At 35.6% G+C, this 14,760-nt stretch overlaps 1 protein-coding gene across 11 annotated transcripts in view; it reads left to right on the top strand.

Annotated features, from left to right (window-relative positions):
• The window catches only part of TRPS1 (transcriptional repressor GATA binding 1), a 261,087-nt gene that overhangs the window by 74,108 nt on the left and 172,219 nt on the right, over positions 1-14,760 (top strand). For all 11 annotated transcript variants that reach the window (XM_021942574.2, XM_021942568.2, XM_021942570.2 and 8 more), the window contains one exon: positions 7,918-8,521. In XM_021942574.2, the coding sequence (XP_021798266.2) occupies positions 7,918-8,521 (604 nt within the window). The remainder of the gene's footprint in view (positions 1-7,917; positions 8,522-14,760) is intronic.

The raw sequence follows: 14,760 nt of genomic DNA, 5'->3' as shown, positions 1-14,760 counted from the left end.
CACTCTTTTCTCATTTTTCATTTTATCATTTTACAGCGGCAGTAATGCCACATGCCACTTGTTGTAGACATTTATACCAACAATGCATATATTACAAAAATGACTTTGTTAGATTTCAGACCTACTTGAACTACATTTAAACTGAAGTATTTGAATCACCTTCCTTTTCCCCACTTCTGTGATAATTTATCTGTAGTTGTTTGATTCTGTAATAACCAAAAAATACCTCAGAAAGTCTAATCAATTAGTATTTATGATTTATTCATTTACTTTGATGCCTCATTTAGTCATTGAAGAATAAAAACTGTGGTTTAAATTATTCATTGATTGTCTTTAAGATTTAAAAAAATATTGAAAGTAATATACTGTTATTTAGTAAAAAGAGCTCTTCAAGTGATGACATAAATCTCAAGTTAACATTTAAAAGAAAAAAACAAGGCATCCCTCAGAGCTGTACTTCACATACACTGTGGGTTGGTTTATTATAAAAATAAAAATATTATCAGAGCATAGTAAAGGAGTAGCATCTCTTAGCTGATTTCTTTCTAGAAGCATTCCTCAATGCTTTATGAATTATGAAAATAATTCATAATATTCTCTACTAATGAATGAAATACTACTATTTTGAATAAAGACTATTGTGCATTGAAACATGGAAGGATAAAAATGCTTTTTTATGGCACCTGAAAATTCTATAAAGTAGAATAAGGAATAACACTTATTTTTTCACAGAGGTTCTAAGTCACTTGAATTAAATACAAATTTGATATTTTTAGGCAACTTGATGTCGTTTGCCTAGAGAGAAAGCATGATTTAGTTCTTTAATCAAAATTTCTTTGACTTGTCTCCACGTTGTCGAATATTATATGGGACAGAGTGACATTTTATAAAAGCATGTCCCAAATATTTTATGCAGCATACACTAAAACATTCATTTATTATCTGAAATTTAAATTTAACTGAGCATTCTGTGTTTTATGTGATGACCTTATGCTTATGCTAAGGAGATCTATAAAACGACATCTTTTTCCTCAGATAATATGAAGAAAGTGTTTGTTATCAGTGTGGCAGGAGGATACAGCATTTAAATTAATGCAAAGCATATATTTGTAAAAAATTTGAAATTAGTTTGGCTTAATGTACCCAGAAGTTTTAGGAGTTTTTAGCTAATGAAGAGTTTATTCATAGGATTACTCAAAATATGCCATCTGTAAAATATCAGTGTACATCTTAGTATTTCTCCACTGCTTTGTGACCCTACATATTAAATCCAGCATCCTGAACGTCCAGAGCTGTGATTGTCCATTTCTTTGTTATTAAGCAGATACTTACTGTCTGTTTGGATGTTTTGTCATGAGGGGAATCAATAGATGTGTGAGCTTTGGTTTCAACCTTAGGGTAATTACATATACCTGTTAAGTGAGGTATATATGATTTGAATCAAATACCATCTGTGATTAAAAAAACTGAAGAGGAATACAAGGATTTAGAGTAATGAGGAAGACACTAGATTTCTTCTTGGATCGAATCATTTGGGAAGTCTTTATGGATGAGGGGGTGGTTAAGTTGGGTCTTGAGAAATAGAGGAAAAATTTCCTGAATGTCTTTGAAGTTTTCATGTTAATGCTGATGAAAAGAAAATGCATTTAGTAGGTTGGAGGAGGATCCACATTAATGTACTTTCACAATGACTAAACTTTTATTCTTGAGAAAAGTTTCCTTTTACTGGGGTTTATTATAATCTAGTCTTATGATTTGGAAGTGTGACATTATATTGAAGATCTTGTCAGTTATTATTGAGAGAATAATACATGTCAGAGAATATGCTCAAATCTTTTAGGTACTGATTCCTGAACAACCATTGCTTTAACTATCAAAGAACGTACATGAAACAGTAACCATAGATAAGAGCAAAAGTATTCTATTTTGCCTTCAATATTTTTATGTTAATTAACTCGTTTGTGCTTCCGCTTCTTTATCTGCAAAGTGGGGTGGAAGTATATACTTCTTGTTATTGCTGCGGGCAATATATGTAAATGGCCTAGCACTAAAGAATATTTAAAGACAATCTCCAAACAGTGATAAAGAAAAAATGAATTGGGATTATTCCTGACAATTTTGTGCTTGTAGGTTATTTTATACAGCTGTGAGTGTTGACTCAGAAGGTGTATGTGACTTAAGAATGATAACAATGTTGCCATTCATAACAATATTCTTCTTGGACCTGAGTATGGTGGTTCATGTCTGGAATCCCAGCTACTCAGGAGGCTGAGGTGGGAGGATCCCTTGAGCTCAGGAGTTCAAGGCCAGCCTGGGCAACATAGTGAGACCTCGTCTCTTAAAATAAAATCATTTGGGAATGTTCTGAAAGTGCTGAGTATAAACAGGTATATTAAGAGTACACTCCAAGCCAACACACTTCTCATGAGTTATTTATGACCATAGTTGCATGATTCTTGCTACTCAAGGTGTGTTCTGGGGACCAACAGCATTGGCATCATCTAGAAGTTTGTAAGAAATACAGAATATTATCAGGATCTGGGAAAATTTGAAATAAATGAAGAAATACAGAATATTAGATCCTACCTTAGTCTTCCAGTATCAGAATATGAATTTGAATGAAATCCCCAGGTGATTTTTACACATTAGTTTGAGAAGCATTGGTCTAGATTTTAGCATAGGTTATTGAAAAGTTTATATTGCTCCAGGCTTTTGACAGTAATGTTGTCTTTTTAATATGTTTTCTGTCATTCATTTAGATCTGATAATAAAAGGAGAAAGGAGTTGTTCAAGTCTCAAGAGCACTTTGTAGCAGATTGCCTTTTCTGCTTCACCTAGTGGTGTTCAATAGCCTGAAAGATTGAACAGTTTAGCAGTTTACTGCTTAAATGTCAAGTTTTACTCTTTTTTCATTAATAGTGGTAAGACCCAGCCGGGCGCGGTGGCTCAAGCCTGTAATCCCAGCACTTTGGGAGGCCGAGACGGGCGGATCACGAGGTCAGGAGATCGAGACCATCCTGGCTAGCACAGTGAAACCCCGTCTCTACTAAAAAAACAAACAAACAAACAAACAAACAAACAAACAAACAAAAATAGTGGTAAGACCCAGAATCTTAAGATTCTGAATAACAATAATAGTAAGGTCATTGCAAGGTCATTGCCTGTATTTTATTAAAGCCTTGGGAGTTAGGAGATGTCTTGTGCGTTTATTCATTAAGTTTCTTAGAGTCATGATGTAGCTAGTAATACAGTTTATGGGTACTGATCCCTGCATTGGTGTCATTTGAGGACTTTGCTAAAGTTAAACATTTAGATTCTCAGATTATGCCCAGGATATTCTGGTTCAGTGGGACAAGGAAGACTTGGAATCTCTATTGCTGAGAAAGAAACTCTTCGGGTTGCAATGCTGCCCAGCCTGTTTTGCAAACCATCGCTGTAGTCAGTTTCTTTTTTCTCTCTTAGAAGCCCTTTCCCATCCCTTGTGTTTTCATTTGGTGTATCATCAGTAGTTTACATTTATATACAATTAGAAAGGTAGGCAGTGGAAAATAGAAAAATAAAATGTTGTTCTGGGAGTCTGAAGCCCTGTGTTCTTGGCTTGATATAGATGAAATGGGTAAGGCACTCTTTCTCCATTTTACTATCTGTGAAATGGGCCATATACTTCAGTGGAACGTGAGAACCTGTAGACATGAGTGCTTTGAACTTTCAAAAGAAGTGTGAATTGAGCTTGTTTTTACAACCTTGTAATATCCTTCCTGTTAAAATGTGTTTTCCTTTTCGACATAAAACCTGGTTCTCACGGAAAACTTACCCCTGCACTTTCTGTTTCCTTTGTACTTTATACCTATCCCCACTCTTCTCTGTGTTCCTACAGCTCTCCAGCACCTGTACCATGGGCGGTTTTGCTTAGGTCGGTTGGTTCACGAGGTCCCCTCCGGGCAGATCAGAGCAGCTCCTGCTGAGACATGCCAGGAGTCAGGGAGTTTTCCTTTGGGACAGGAACTTCAAACTAGAAAACCTAGAAGACTCAGACACCTTGTCTCAGGGTGTGATACCCTGTAATGAACTCATGTTTTGGGCAGGGACCTAGGACCTTGTATATTTGGGAGGAAGTACTAGTTAAATAATAGATGAAGATGATGTAACTTCAATATCTACTGATTCTGCAATCTAGAAATATTTTTAATCGACCCCTATCCCTTCATCTTTATTCAGAATTAGTAGATATTGAAGCAGCATAATCTTAATTACTTAGGTATATTCCTAGATATGCCATGTTCTAAACAACTTTTAACGAATACATTCATAAAACATCCTTACCTCCCAAGGTTTTAATAAAACACAGGTAATGCCCTTACTGTCTTTGTTATTTAGAATTTGAAGATACTGGCTCTGACTGCTATTAATGAAAAAAGAGTAAAGCTTGACAATCAAGCAGTGAAAGGCTAAACTGCTCATTCTTTCGTGTCATTGAATGGTGCCAGATGAAGCAGAAAAGCATAGACTATATTCTACCGGGCCATGTCCTAAAGCAAAGGATCTTCTAGGACATACGCTTGGTTTAAAAAATACGTATATATTTTTTGTAGTGGTTGAGGTACATGGGGGAATGGCAAAGAATGATACCAAATCATCAGTTTGTAAGTTTAAACTCTTGGAGAAACAGTACAGAATGTGGATTCACAGGGAACAGAGGGGCTTTATTTAATTTTAGGATTTATACTGATTAACTCTCATTTACTTACTTAATATGCACAAGAACCCTATCAAGAGACAACTTTATTTTCATTTTGCAGATGAGGAAACTGAGACAGGTTCAGTAAATTATTCAAAGTTACTTACATTGTAGAATACAGAGCCAAAGTTTGAAGCTTAAGCATTCTCCTTAAGAGTCTACACTCTTCCGTGTGGTTGGTTGTTTCACCAGTAAGAACTAAGAGACTACTGTTTGAAAATAATTTTGCTGTGTGGTCCACAAGAATTTTGTATTTATTTTCATATATGTTGATCCTTTCTCCTTCTTGTCATCCTGGTATTTACAGTCTTAATATCTTGAAACAGAATCACTATAATCCTTTGGTATTTTGTCACTGGATTTACCAGTTTTGGTAGAAGTGTCAGTGGTAATTTATAGTCTTAATTTATAGGCATGGATCTCCTTAGAGATTTCAAGCAGAGATCTCACCATGTCAAGGAACCACAAATATGCTAAAGTAGACAGTGAGTCCATTCTAACCATCTTGGGGTGAAAATTAATCATGGTTTGCTAAGTGCTTTCAGAAGTTTTTGTTGTTGTTTTAATTTCCATGACTCAATATATTGTGTAGAATATATTCAGTAGGGTAATTTTGGATTTATGTGTTTATCTCCCATTAGGTTAAACTAGAATGTGTGTGGTTTTTTTGTTGTTTCTGTTTTGTTTGAGATGGAGTCTCGCTCTATCACTCAGGTTGAAGCGCAGTGTCATGATCTCGGCTCACTGCAACCTCCGCCTCCCAGGTTCAAGTAATTCTCCTCCCTCAGCCTCCCAAGTAGCTGGGATTACAGGCCCCCTCCACCACACCCAGCTAGTTTTTGTATTTTTATTAGAGATGGGATTTCACAGTGTTGGTCAGGCTGGTCTCGAACTTCTGACCTCAGGTGATCTGCCCGCCTCTGCCTCCCAAAGTGCTGGGATTACAGGCGTGAGCCACCGGTCCCTGGCTAGAATGTGGTTTTGATAAGAAGCTGTTTTAGATGAGATCCACAGAGGTTCTAGGTCCTAGATTTTAGGTATTGTCTATTGTCTTTTGTATTCTTAGTCCTGTTTTTGAATTTTCTGGCCTTGACATTGGTGGCAAGATTGTTTCTCTTGGTCATAACCATCTTCACATTAAAGGTTAGGCTATTTCCACTTGAGGAAATTAATTTTACTATTGTGCTTTTATGGTCAATTCATCCTCCCATTGTTTGTGATTTGTTGTATTTATCTTTACTACTTAATGAAAAAAATAGGAGAAAAGATTGGAAACAATTTTCTGTAAAAAGTAAATATCCATATTTACTTGACAAAATGTAAGCTCTTGTGTGCTACATTAAGCACTCTCAACAAATACTTGAGATTTTGTTACATGTTTTATACTTTTGAATTTTGCTTCCATAAAATAGGAACATTCTTTTGGAATTTCAGCCATTTGACATGTCTTATAAAGAAATGAAGTTATTGATAAACATGACAGCCCCAGAGTAATTAAAACATGCAGCTGAGCCCCTACTCCCCAGCTGATTGCCTTCCTTTACCTGTGAAGAGATCCCCTATCCCTACCATGACCTACAGAGCTCTAGATAACCCTTCAAGCTTGTCAATTGACATTCTTCCTCTGGTCTATTCCTCTAAAACCACAATGTCCTCTTTTCAGTGTCTCAGACTTGCTAGAATGTGGCTTCCTTTCCCCTTCCTCATCCTCCAAGGATAGCTTCTTTTCACCCTTTGATTTCGTATATCTCCCTCAGAAAGTCCTTCCTAATTACCTATGCAGCCCTTGACACCAATTACCATCCATTTCTTTCTTAGTATCTGTCACACTTTGGCCTTACAGACTCATAGTCACGTGAAACTTCCTGTCTAGTCACTCCTGACTAGACTCTAAGCACCAGGTGGGCAAAGACTTTCTTTTATTCACCAATGTGTACCCAGTGCCTGGCAAAGAAATATTTTGATGATTATCAAAAATTACATATATGAGTACATAACTTGTATCTTACAGCTTTAAGTAATATCTCGCAAAATTTATTTTGTTACTTTAAGTTGGTAATTCATAGCAAGTTATATCAGGGAAGTAGAAAGTGTTTCCCTGATATTTATTTAGAAAGCCATACACAGCTTTTATAGTTAAACAAAATATACCTTATTCCACATCACTTGTGTATCTTTTGGGTATGCTTTTTACAGTGCAATACTTCTGTTCTTCTTTGTTAATCAAATATTTGTCCTAATAGAGCAGTTACTGTTCTCTCTTTAACAGCAGAAGATGGTAGGGGATGTGATAATAAAATCGTCTTGTTTTATGCCATTTAAAAAGAAAACACACACACACACCCTTTTAATCAATATATTTGTAAAGTCTCTATTAAGATGTTTGACACTCAACAGACACTCAATTTCTTGAATGTGTATATGTTCTCATAGATGAATAGACTTTGTTTCGAGAAAAATCATGCGTTATATGTACATCTTATTTTCTAGAGTTTAGATCAGTCAGCAATATTTTATTCACTAAATGGATTTAAATTTGATGACCGAAAATAACACTTTATTTCTTTTTTCAAATCATTTCATAATTTGATAATGATTTATTATTTTATATTTAAATTTAGTTCCTTTTAATATATTGAAAAGCTGTACAAAGCACTTCAGCATTAGAAATTGAAGTGTATCTACAGGGGGGGAAAAATCCTCAATTTAGTTTAAATAACAGAAAGTGAAAAGGGCATTTGAAATCAGGTGTGAAAACATAAGAATAGTGAGTTAAATAATATAATTAATGATTATCCATCAGGGTAAAATGCATCTATCAAGGTAAAATGAGCAGAGTGGGGCATTTAATAATAATGCAAACTAACCAGTTTTAATGCTAATCATCTGGAATGGATGCACCCAAGCACGAGCAGCGTGCGTGCGTGCGTGCATGGTGTGTGTGTGTCTGTGTGTGTGTCTGTGTTATGGCTATTACTGCTAATATAACAAGGGAACTTTATATAGAATTGAAAATGCCAGTTAATTACATTCCAGTTTTTGGGTGTTAAGAATATTGTAGTTCTTTCTACCTACTACATTGCATGAGTAGGTAGAAAATTCAGGTGCTTAAAGGCTATTAAAAATAAAACAACCCTCCAGAACGCTGTCTTTGCAATAACTGTTTTCTTCTTCTCCAGGAGAGCACACAGCTGCTACAAATGCCGTCAGTGCAGTTTTACAGCTGCCGATACTCAGTCACTACTGGAGCACTTCAACACTGTTCACTGCCAGGAACAGGACATCACTACAGCCAACGGCGAAGAGGACGGTCATGCCATATCCACCATCAAGGAGGAGCCCAAAATTGACTTCAAGGTCTACAATCTGCTCACTCCAGACTCTAAAATGGGAGAGCCAGTTTCTGAGAGTGTGGTGAAGAGAGAGAAGCTGGAGGAGAAGGACGGGCTCAAAGAGAAAGTTTGGACCGAGAGTTCCAGTGATGACCTTCGCAGCGTGACTTGGAGAGGGGCAGACATCCTGCGGGGGAGTCCGTCATACACCCAAGCAAGCCTGGGGCTGCTGACGCCTGTGTCCGGCACCCAAGAGCAGACAAAGACTCTAAGGGATAGCCCCAATGTGGAAGCTGCCCATCTGGCGCGACCTATTTATGGCTTGGCTGTGGAAACCAAGGGATTCCTGCAGGGGGTGCCAGCTGGCGGAGAGAAGTCTGGGGCCCTCCCCCAGCAGTATCCTGCATCGGGAGAAAACAAGCCCAAGGATGAATCCCAGTCCCTGTTACGGGTAGGAAGGTTTCATTTTTAAATAATTCATTTGTTTTGAAGGGCAAAAGGAGGAACACACATTCTTTCTATATGGGATTGTGTTGTGTGTGAAGTGAGACTTAATGATCTGTCTCAATCTGGGGATTTAGACTCCTAAGGCCAAAGTGGCAGCAAGTAGCTCATGTGTGTTTGTGTGTGCTGTGCACTTACTTGATACAGTGTTAGGCAGTCACTTGTTTGTCTTTGCTCTTAGCTCAGATTGAATGTTGGTTAATCATTCCTGGTGACTATGCAAAACAACAAGGCCATATTTGGAGAAGGGAGGTTTAGAATCCCAGAAGGATGTACATCTGTTACATTGAAATAACTAAATGGCTTTTACATTTTAAGCTGCTATGACAGTATATGGTTAATAAGGAAGTCAGAAGAGATTTAAATCACTAAGAATGTAATGTCCTTGATGAGATGTTTATACAAAAATACAGTGTTTTTTAAAACCCACGATATAATTATGTACAAATGACAATGCTCGCTGTTGTCGAGTTGCCAACAAGAGGGGGAAAAATGAGAAAAGCCTAAAATGTGAATAGCGTGCAAAGCGGCCAAAGAAGAGTGCCATGCATTTGATATGAACAGGATCTTTTAGGGGGAAAGACCTAGTTCCATGTGGATAAAGGAAACAAAACCTCTGAGTAAGGTAAGATCCTCGATTGCTCTCTTCATACTCTGTAGACTCAGCGTTGTTAAAAAAAATTTAGATTTTTGAAAATTCATGAGCTCCCAATAAGTGGTAGTTGCTCAATGCCTGACACACCACCTCTGGGACATTTTACCTTAACTCTGAAAGTTTTGAGCTTTTCTGGATGAGTTTGAAGCTTTGTTCGTGCATAGAAGGCAGGATCAGAAACTAGCTAACATTTACAAAAGATCCAGTTAGGAAATAGAGTTCCATTAGCCCGGTGCTTTGACCTGCGGGTCACAGACCAGTCAGTTCTCTCTGGATATGTACTGGGAAGAAAAATTGCTCTTCCCAACGTCTGCTTGGCTGCTCTGCTCTCATTTCCTGCAGATTCTCTGAAGCCTATCTGTGCTTCTCAGTATTCTCTAGCGGAGTTGAAAAACGCCCCTTAGAGGTGCACAGTTAATTATAAAAGCTGTTACCTTTCCCATCTGTAGTCATGCCCTGGAGCTAAGAGAAGGGCTTGAATACAGAAGAGGAGATGCCCCCTGTACAGAGAGAAACAAAGAATCCTTCCTGGAGGGAAGAAGCAAGTTTATTATGAGTAACTTCGGGAAAAAAGAGAAACAGTTTCTGTGCCCTTCAAGAGGGGGTTCAATTTAGGGAACTCCCTTCCAGTGAATATACATGGAGCTGCATTTTTATAATTGTCAATATTTGTTGTTTTCTCAGCATGCCATTACTCCTCTGGCCTCAAGTGACTTACGGCTTCTGGTTATAAGGCAGGAATGAAACGTCCTATGTTTTATTACATTCATACTGCATTTTGAGAGTATGGTATATTTGGGGGCCTTATATCTATATCACTGGAACCTCTTTCCTTCCTTTTTCCACTTAAAGTTGTTTTCATCCATGACATCTTCATTTGACGCCATATTGTTTTGACTGTTTCTGGAATATTACCTTTTCTGCCATTGTTTATATAGTCTAAGACTTTGAAATGACAATTTATTAAGCAATGGTATAAAAAACCTGAGTGTAGTGGTTGCATTTTTTCAGCAAGATGGAGATGATAATACTTGTCTAAAAAATTGTTTTTCTCAATTCCTCCACTTCCTTAAATCCCTGATTTCAAGTTCTATTGCATCATTTTAACCGCCTTTTCAGTTCCTCCACATTAGCTGCTGAAGTAGGAAGCCTTCAACAAGAGACTCCTTAGCTATGTTCTACAATAATAGCCAAATTCCAACCCTATGATTTATTATCTTCAAAGGCTGTAATCTACTAAATTTCAGAGATCTGATAAAATTACATTAATATATACATATACATACATATGCATATATAAAAGGAAGAGCATTGAATCATTCTGTGGTTGTAATAAAATTTAAATCTTTTAAGATTCACATTTTATATTTGAATAATGCTTTTGGAAATCACCAATTTTATTGGATATTTGGAATAGGAAGGGTAGCCAATTTAATTTATAGTGCAACATTTAGGTTATTAGCTGTATATGGAATTTTCAGTGTGTACATATCTTAGATGATGTGCTTTTTAAGACACCTAACAGAATTAAGAAACAGCCCATTCTGATTGTGAATTTGACACAAATTCTACTTTGGTGGTATTGGTATTCTCAAATTATCACAGCGAATACATACCTCCAATTCATTACCCTGCCAGTGGTAGAAAAAAAAAAAAGCAGAATTTTGAGGTCATGTTTACTAAAGGCAAAAAAAAAGTACTTGAAGTTTGTAGTTGCAGAGGCATAGTTATTAGTGAAGATGTCCTGTAATAATTTAAAATACACCATAGAAATAGACAAATATAATTTACATGTTTTGAACAAAAATTACAGTAGTTATAAATATGCTTACAGAATGCATATTTATATATTTTAAACAATAAAATAGAACTCGAAAGTAACTACAATTATTTGGAAATTGTAAGCAATTTAAGGAATGTAAACTATTAGATTTAAAAAGTACCTTTTAAATTAAATAGTTTATTCAACACAGCATTAATAGAACAAGTGTATTAATACATTTATATATCCAGTTTCTAATACTAAAGTAAAACTTAACCGTTTAAAAATACTATGCAGAGTGATATCACGAATTAAGTATGGAAAACTTGCACAACAGAAAACGTTGATTTAATATAGTTCAACACTATGCTGGTAAATATTTAACATTTTAAAATAAAAGGCTGAATGTAGTTAGGATTGTGTTACAAAGCACATAATTAAATGTTACTTTCAGCATATTAGTCTTTCTGATAACTTTTTTTTTTTTTTTACTGGTTTTAGCAATGAAAGTTTGCTGTACTCCTCAAAGTGAGGAAGGAAATATAAGAATCACAAGAAGAGCTAAAATTTCGAAATGTTCTCTTCATTAACATTACTGGTTTTCTCCTTTTTTTGGCCTAGGCAGGGTCAGTGTTTGGCTTAAGTTTTGTGTTCAATATGATATCATTTATGTGTATTTTTATTTAGTGAATGTCTATATTTTTCCCTTGTTATTAGTATGAAGTTGATCTTGATATAAAAATTTTAAGTTGCATGTGCCTCTTTGTTGACTACTGTGCTTTGAGTATGACAAAAGGCACATTGCCATAAACTTGATCTCATAAATTACTCTAGGAAAACTAGGCTTTATGTTGCATATTAATCACACAATATTTCTACAAAATTTTTGAGTATTTTCTTGTATTAGTAGGAAGAAGTATTAAGGCCTTTAGAATCTTTGCTACAAATAGTCTAAGCTTATATGACAACTTTAATCTATTATCTTAACATTTCTAGAATAGATCTTGTAAAACATGAATCACCTTCTGAAAGTGGTCACCAACATTTACTAATAATATTTTGAAAACTCAGTGTTTTTTAGATTTAAGGTTTAGGTCTGTGAATAGGTTAGCATGTTTAAAATTACCTGTGTTAAAAGTATAAGTAAATTATTTTATATATTCCAATAGATGTTTCTTAACCATTTTAAACTAAGTAATGTAGTATAGTCAGCATTCATGTAAAGTTGTCTACTTTTCTGACAAGTTTTTTGTTATGATGCACATCTACACAAAGGTTTTTATATTTTAGATAAACTTATGCAGATGCAACTGTATTAATCTTATTGTTTCCTGAATAAGAAATTCTGGATTTTATTTTTGTAATGGAATTTTTAGATTGAATATTCCATTGCAGAAAAGTTGGCTTTTTATCTGATAACTATATGAATAAGGATCCAAAAATTGATCATTAAATTTCACAAAAAAATTAACCATATAGTATAGTTTTTCATTTGTTAATAAAATACAGAAGTACAGTTAAGCTTATTGGGTTAATCTTTAGGGGGAGCTCATGGCAAATCAACATTCAGGTAAATTCTTCCATGTTATTTGCCAAAACGGAATGTTCTAGATAACTTATAGCTCAGATTCTTTCGTAGGTTCAAATGCTGTAGTTATTAGAGCACTTTTTTCTTGCACCTAGAGGAAAGATAAATCTCCTTGAGATTGATCTTGGTTTCCAGTTTAAATTTATTTAGGAAAGTCTATCAGTTGTAACATCTACATTTTGTGCTGCTTGGCTTCAGCAGAGATGCTCAACCATGGGCCTGGGGAGTTGAGTTCCAAGTTCTGGAAGTTGAGTTCCAGCTTGAGCCACTGACTTTCAAAGGAAGGGCCTCCCGGGATCTCCGTTCATCTGTCGCTTGGAGAGGATCATACTGCCTGCCACCCTCACAGGAGTGTTGTGCAGCTTAGTTAATTAACGTTTGTCAGGCCATTTGAGATCCTCAGATGCAGAGTGCTAGATAAGTGGAAATAGTCTGATTATTTGTTCATTTTGTAAGTGTGATACCAGGACAGTACAATGCGAATGTTATTTCCCCTTTTCTTCAGCAGCGTTAAATTTATAGTTTAAAGATTGTTGATACCGGACAGACTATTGAGATGCAAAAATGTTCTTTTGGGGACAGTCCGTTGGCAGCCAAACAGACGTTTAAACAAGTGACAATGTTGAATGCCTTTACAACCACTGACAGAAGACTGCAGGAGCTATTTTTTTAACTAAAGATGGTCTGAAGTGAAAAGTGATATTAATTGTTTTGCTTCATATTTAATTAAAATGAAAGCAAAATTCCAGTTATCATAGAGGTGGCACTGACTTAACATAATGTTTATGTACGTAACTGTTTTCTCACCCGATTGGAACTTTTTACTCGTGCATAAAGAACCAAAGAGATCAGACTATATCAGGAAAAATGGGAAGTATATACCTCTCTAAACACTGGTTATGAAGCCGTGACTTTAGGCCCTGTTGGTAGTTTCTCTTTAGGTAGCAGTTGGTATTTTCTTTGCCTGAGAGTAAAATAAATAATTAAAAATTATTGACTATATGCAGAGATGAAGAATCCTTGCACATGTCTGTGCTTCTGTGCTATATAGATGTATTTGTGTTGACATCTATTTGAAAAATATATGATTTAAATTCAAATATGTTTCAGTTGAGATTTAAAAAATACAATCCACGTATCAAATTCATTATGTGTAACACCGAACATGACAATTCTGTTTTACCATGTAAAATTTAAGTAGTTTTTTCTTATTTATTGATTATTCATCATTTACATTTATATACCATCTTTGATGGCAGAAAACAACTAAAACCAATTCCATAGGTATAGAAGTTTGGTTTTATTAGTTTGATTCATGAGGTTTTCAAGTAATCTAATTTCTTTTCTATAAGTCTACTTCATTAGCCCACACATTTTTTAAAGCACTTTCCTTTTTTAATGCACACACAATAATTGTACATATTATGGGGAACGTAGTGCTGTTGTGAAACATATAATGTGTGGTGGAAAGATTAGGGTAATTTCCATATCCATCACCTCAACATTTGTAATTTCTTTGTATTAGGGACATTCACTATTCCAGCTATTTGAAACTATGTAATATGGTACTGTTAACTACAGGCATCCTACAGTGCTACAGAACACTCAAACTTACTCCTCCCGTCTAGCTGTAACTTCGTATCCTTCAACAAATCTCTCCCTATTCTCCCTTTCCTCTACCCTTCCTATTCTCTTATCTTTGTTCTGTTTTTGGTTTCTACGAGATCAACTCTTTTTTTTTTTTAGCTTCCACATATAAGTGAGAACGTGCAGTGTTTAACTTTCTATTCCAGGCTTATTTCACTTAAAATAATGTTCGCCTGTTCTATTCACATTGCTGCAAATGACAGAATTTCATGCTTTTTTGTGGCTGAATATATTCCATTATATGTATTTACCTCATTTTGTTTATTCATTTATCTGTCGTTGGACACCGAGGCTGATTCCATATCTTGATTATTGTGAATAGTGCTGCAGTGAACATGGAGGACAGGTATCTCTTTGATACACTAATTTCCTTTCCTTTGGAAAACTACTCAGTAGAGGGATTGCTGGATCGTGTATGTAGTTCTGTTTGCGGTTTTTTGAGGAGTCTCCGTACTGTTCTCCATAGTGGCTGCCCTAGTTTACACTCCCACCCACATTAACAACACTTGAAAAACAACAACAACAACGTTTTTG

This window comes from Papio anubis, chromosome 8, assembly GCF_008728515.1.
Source record: "Papio anubis isolate 15944 chromosome 8, Panubis1.0, whole genome shotgun sequence".
In the NCBI taxonomy this organism is placed as follows: Eukaryota; Metazoa; Chordata; class Mammalia; order Primates; family Cercopithecidae; genus Papio; species Papio anubis.
The sequence above is the reverse complement of the archived record's forward strand: the minus strand, read 5'-3'. Positions and strand labels throughout refer to the sequence as shown.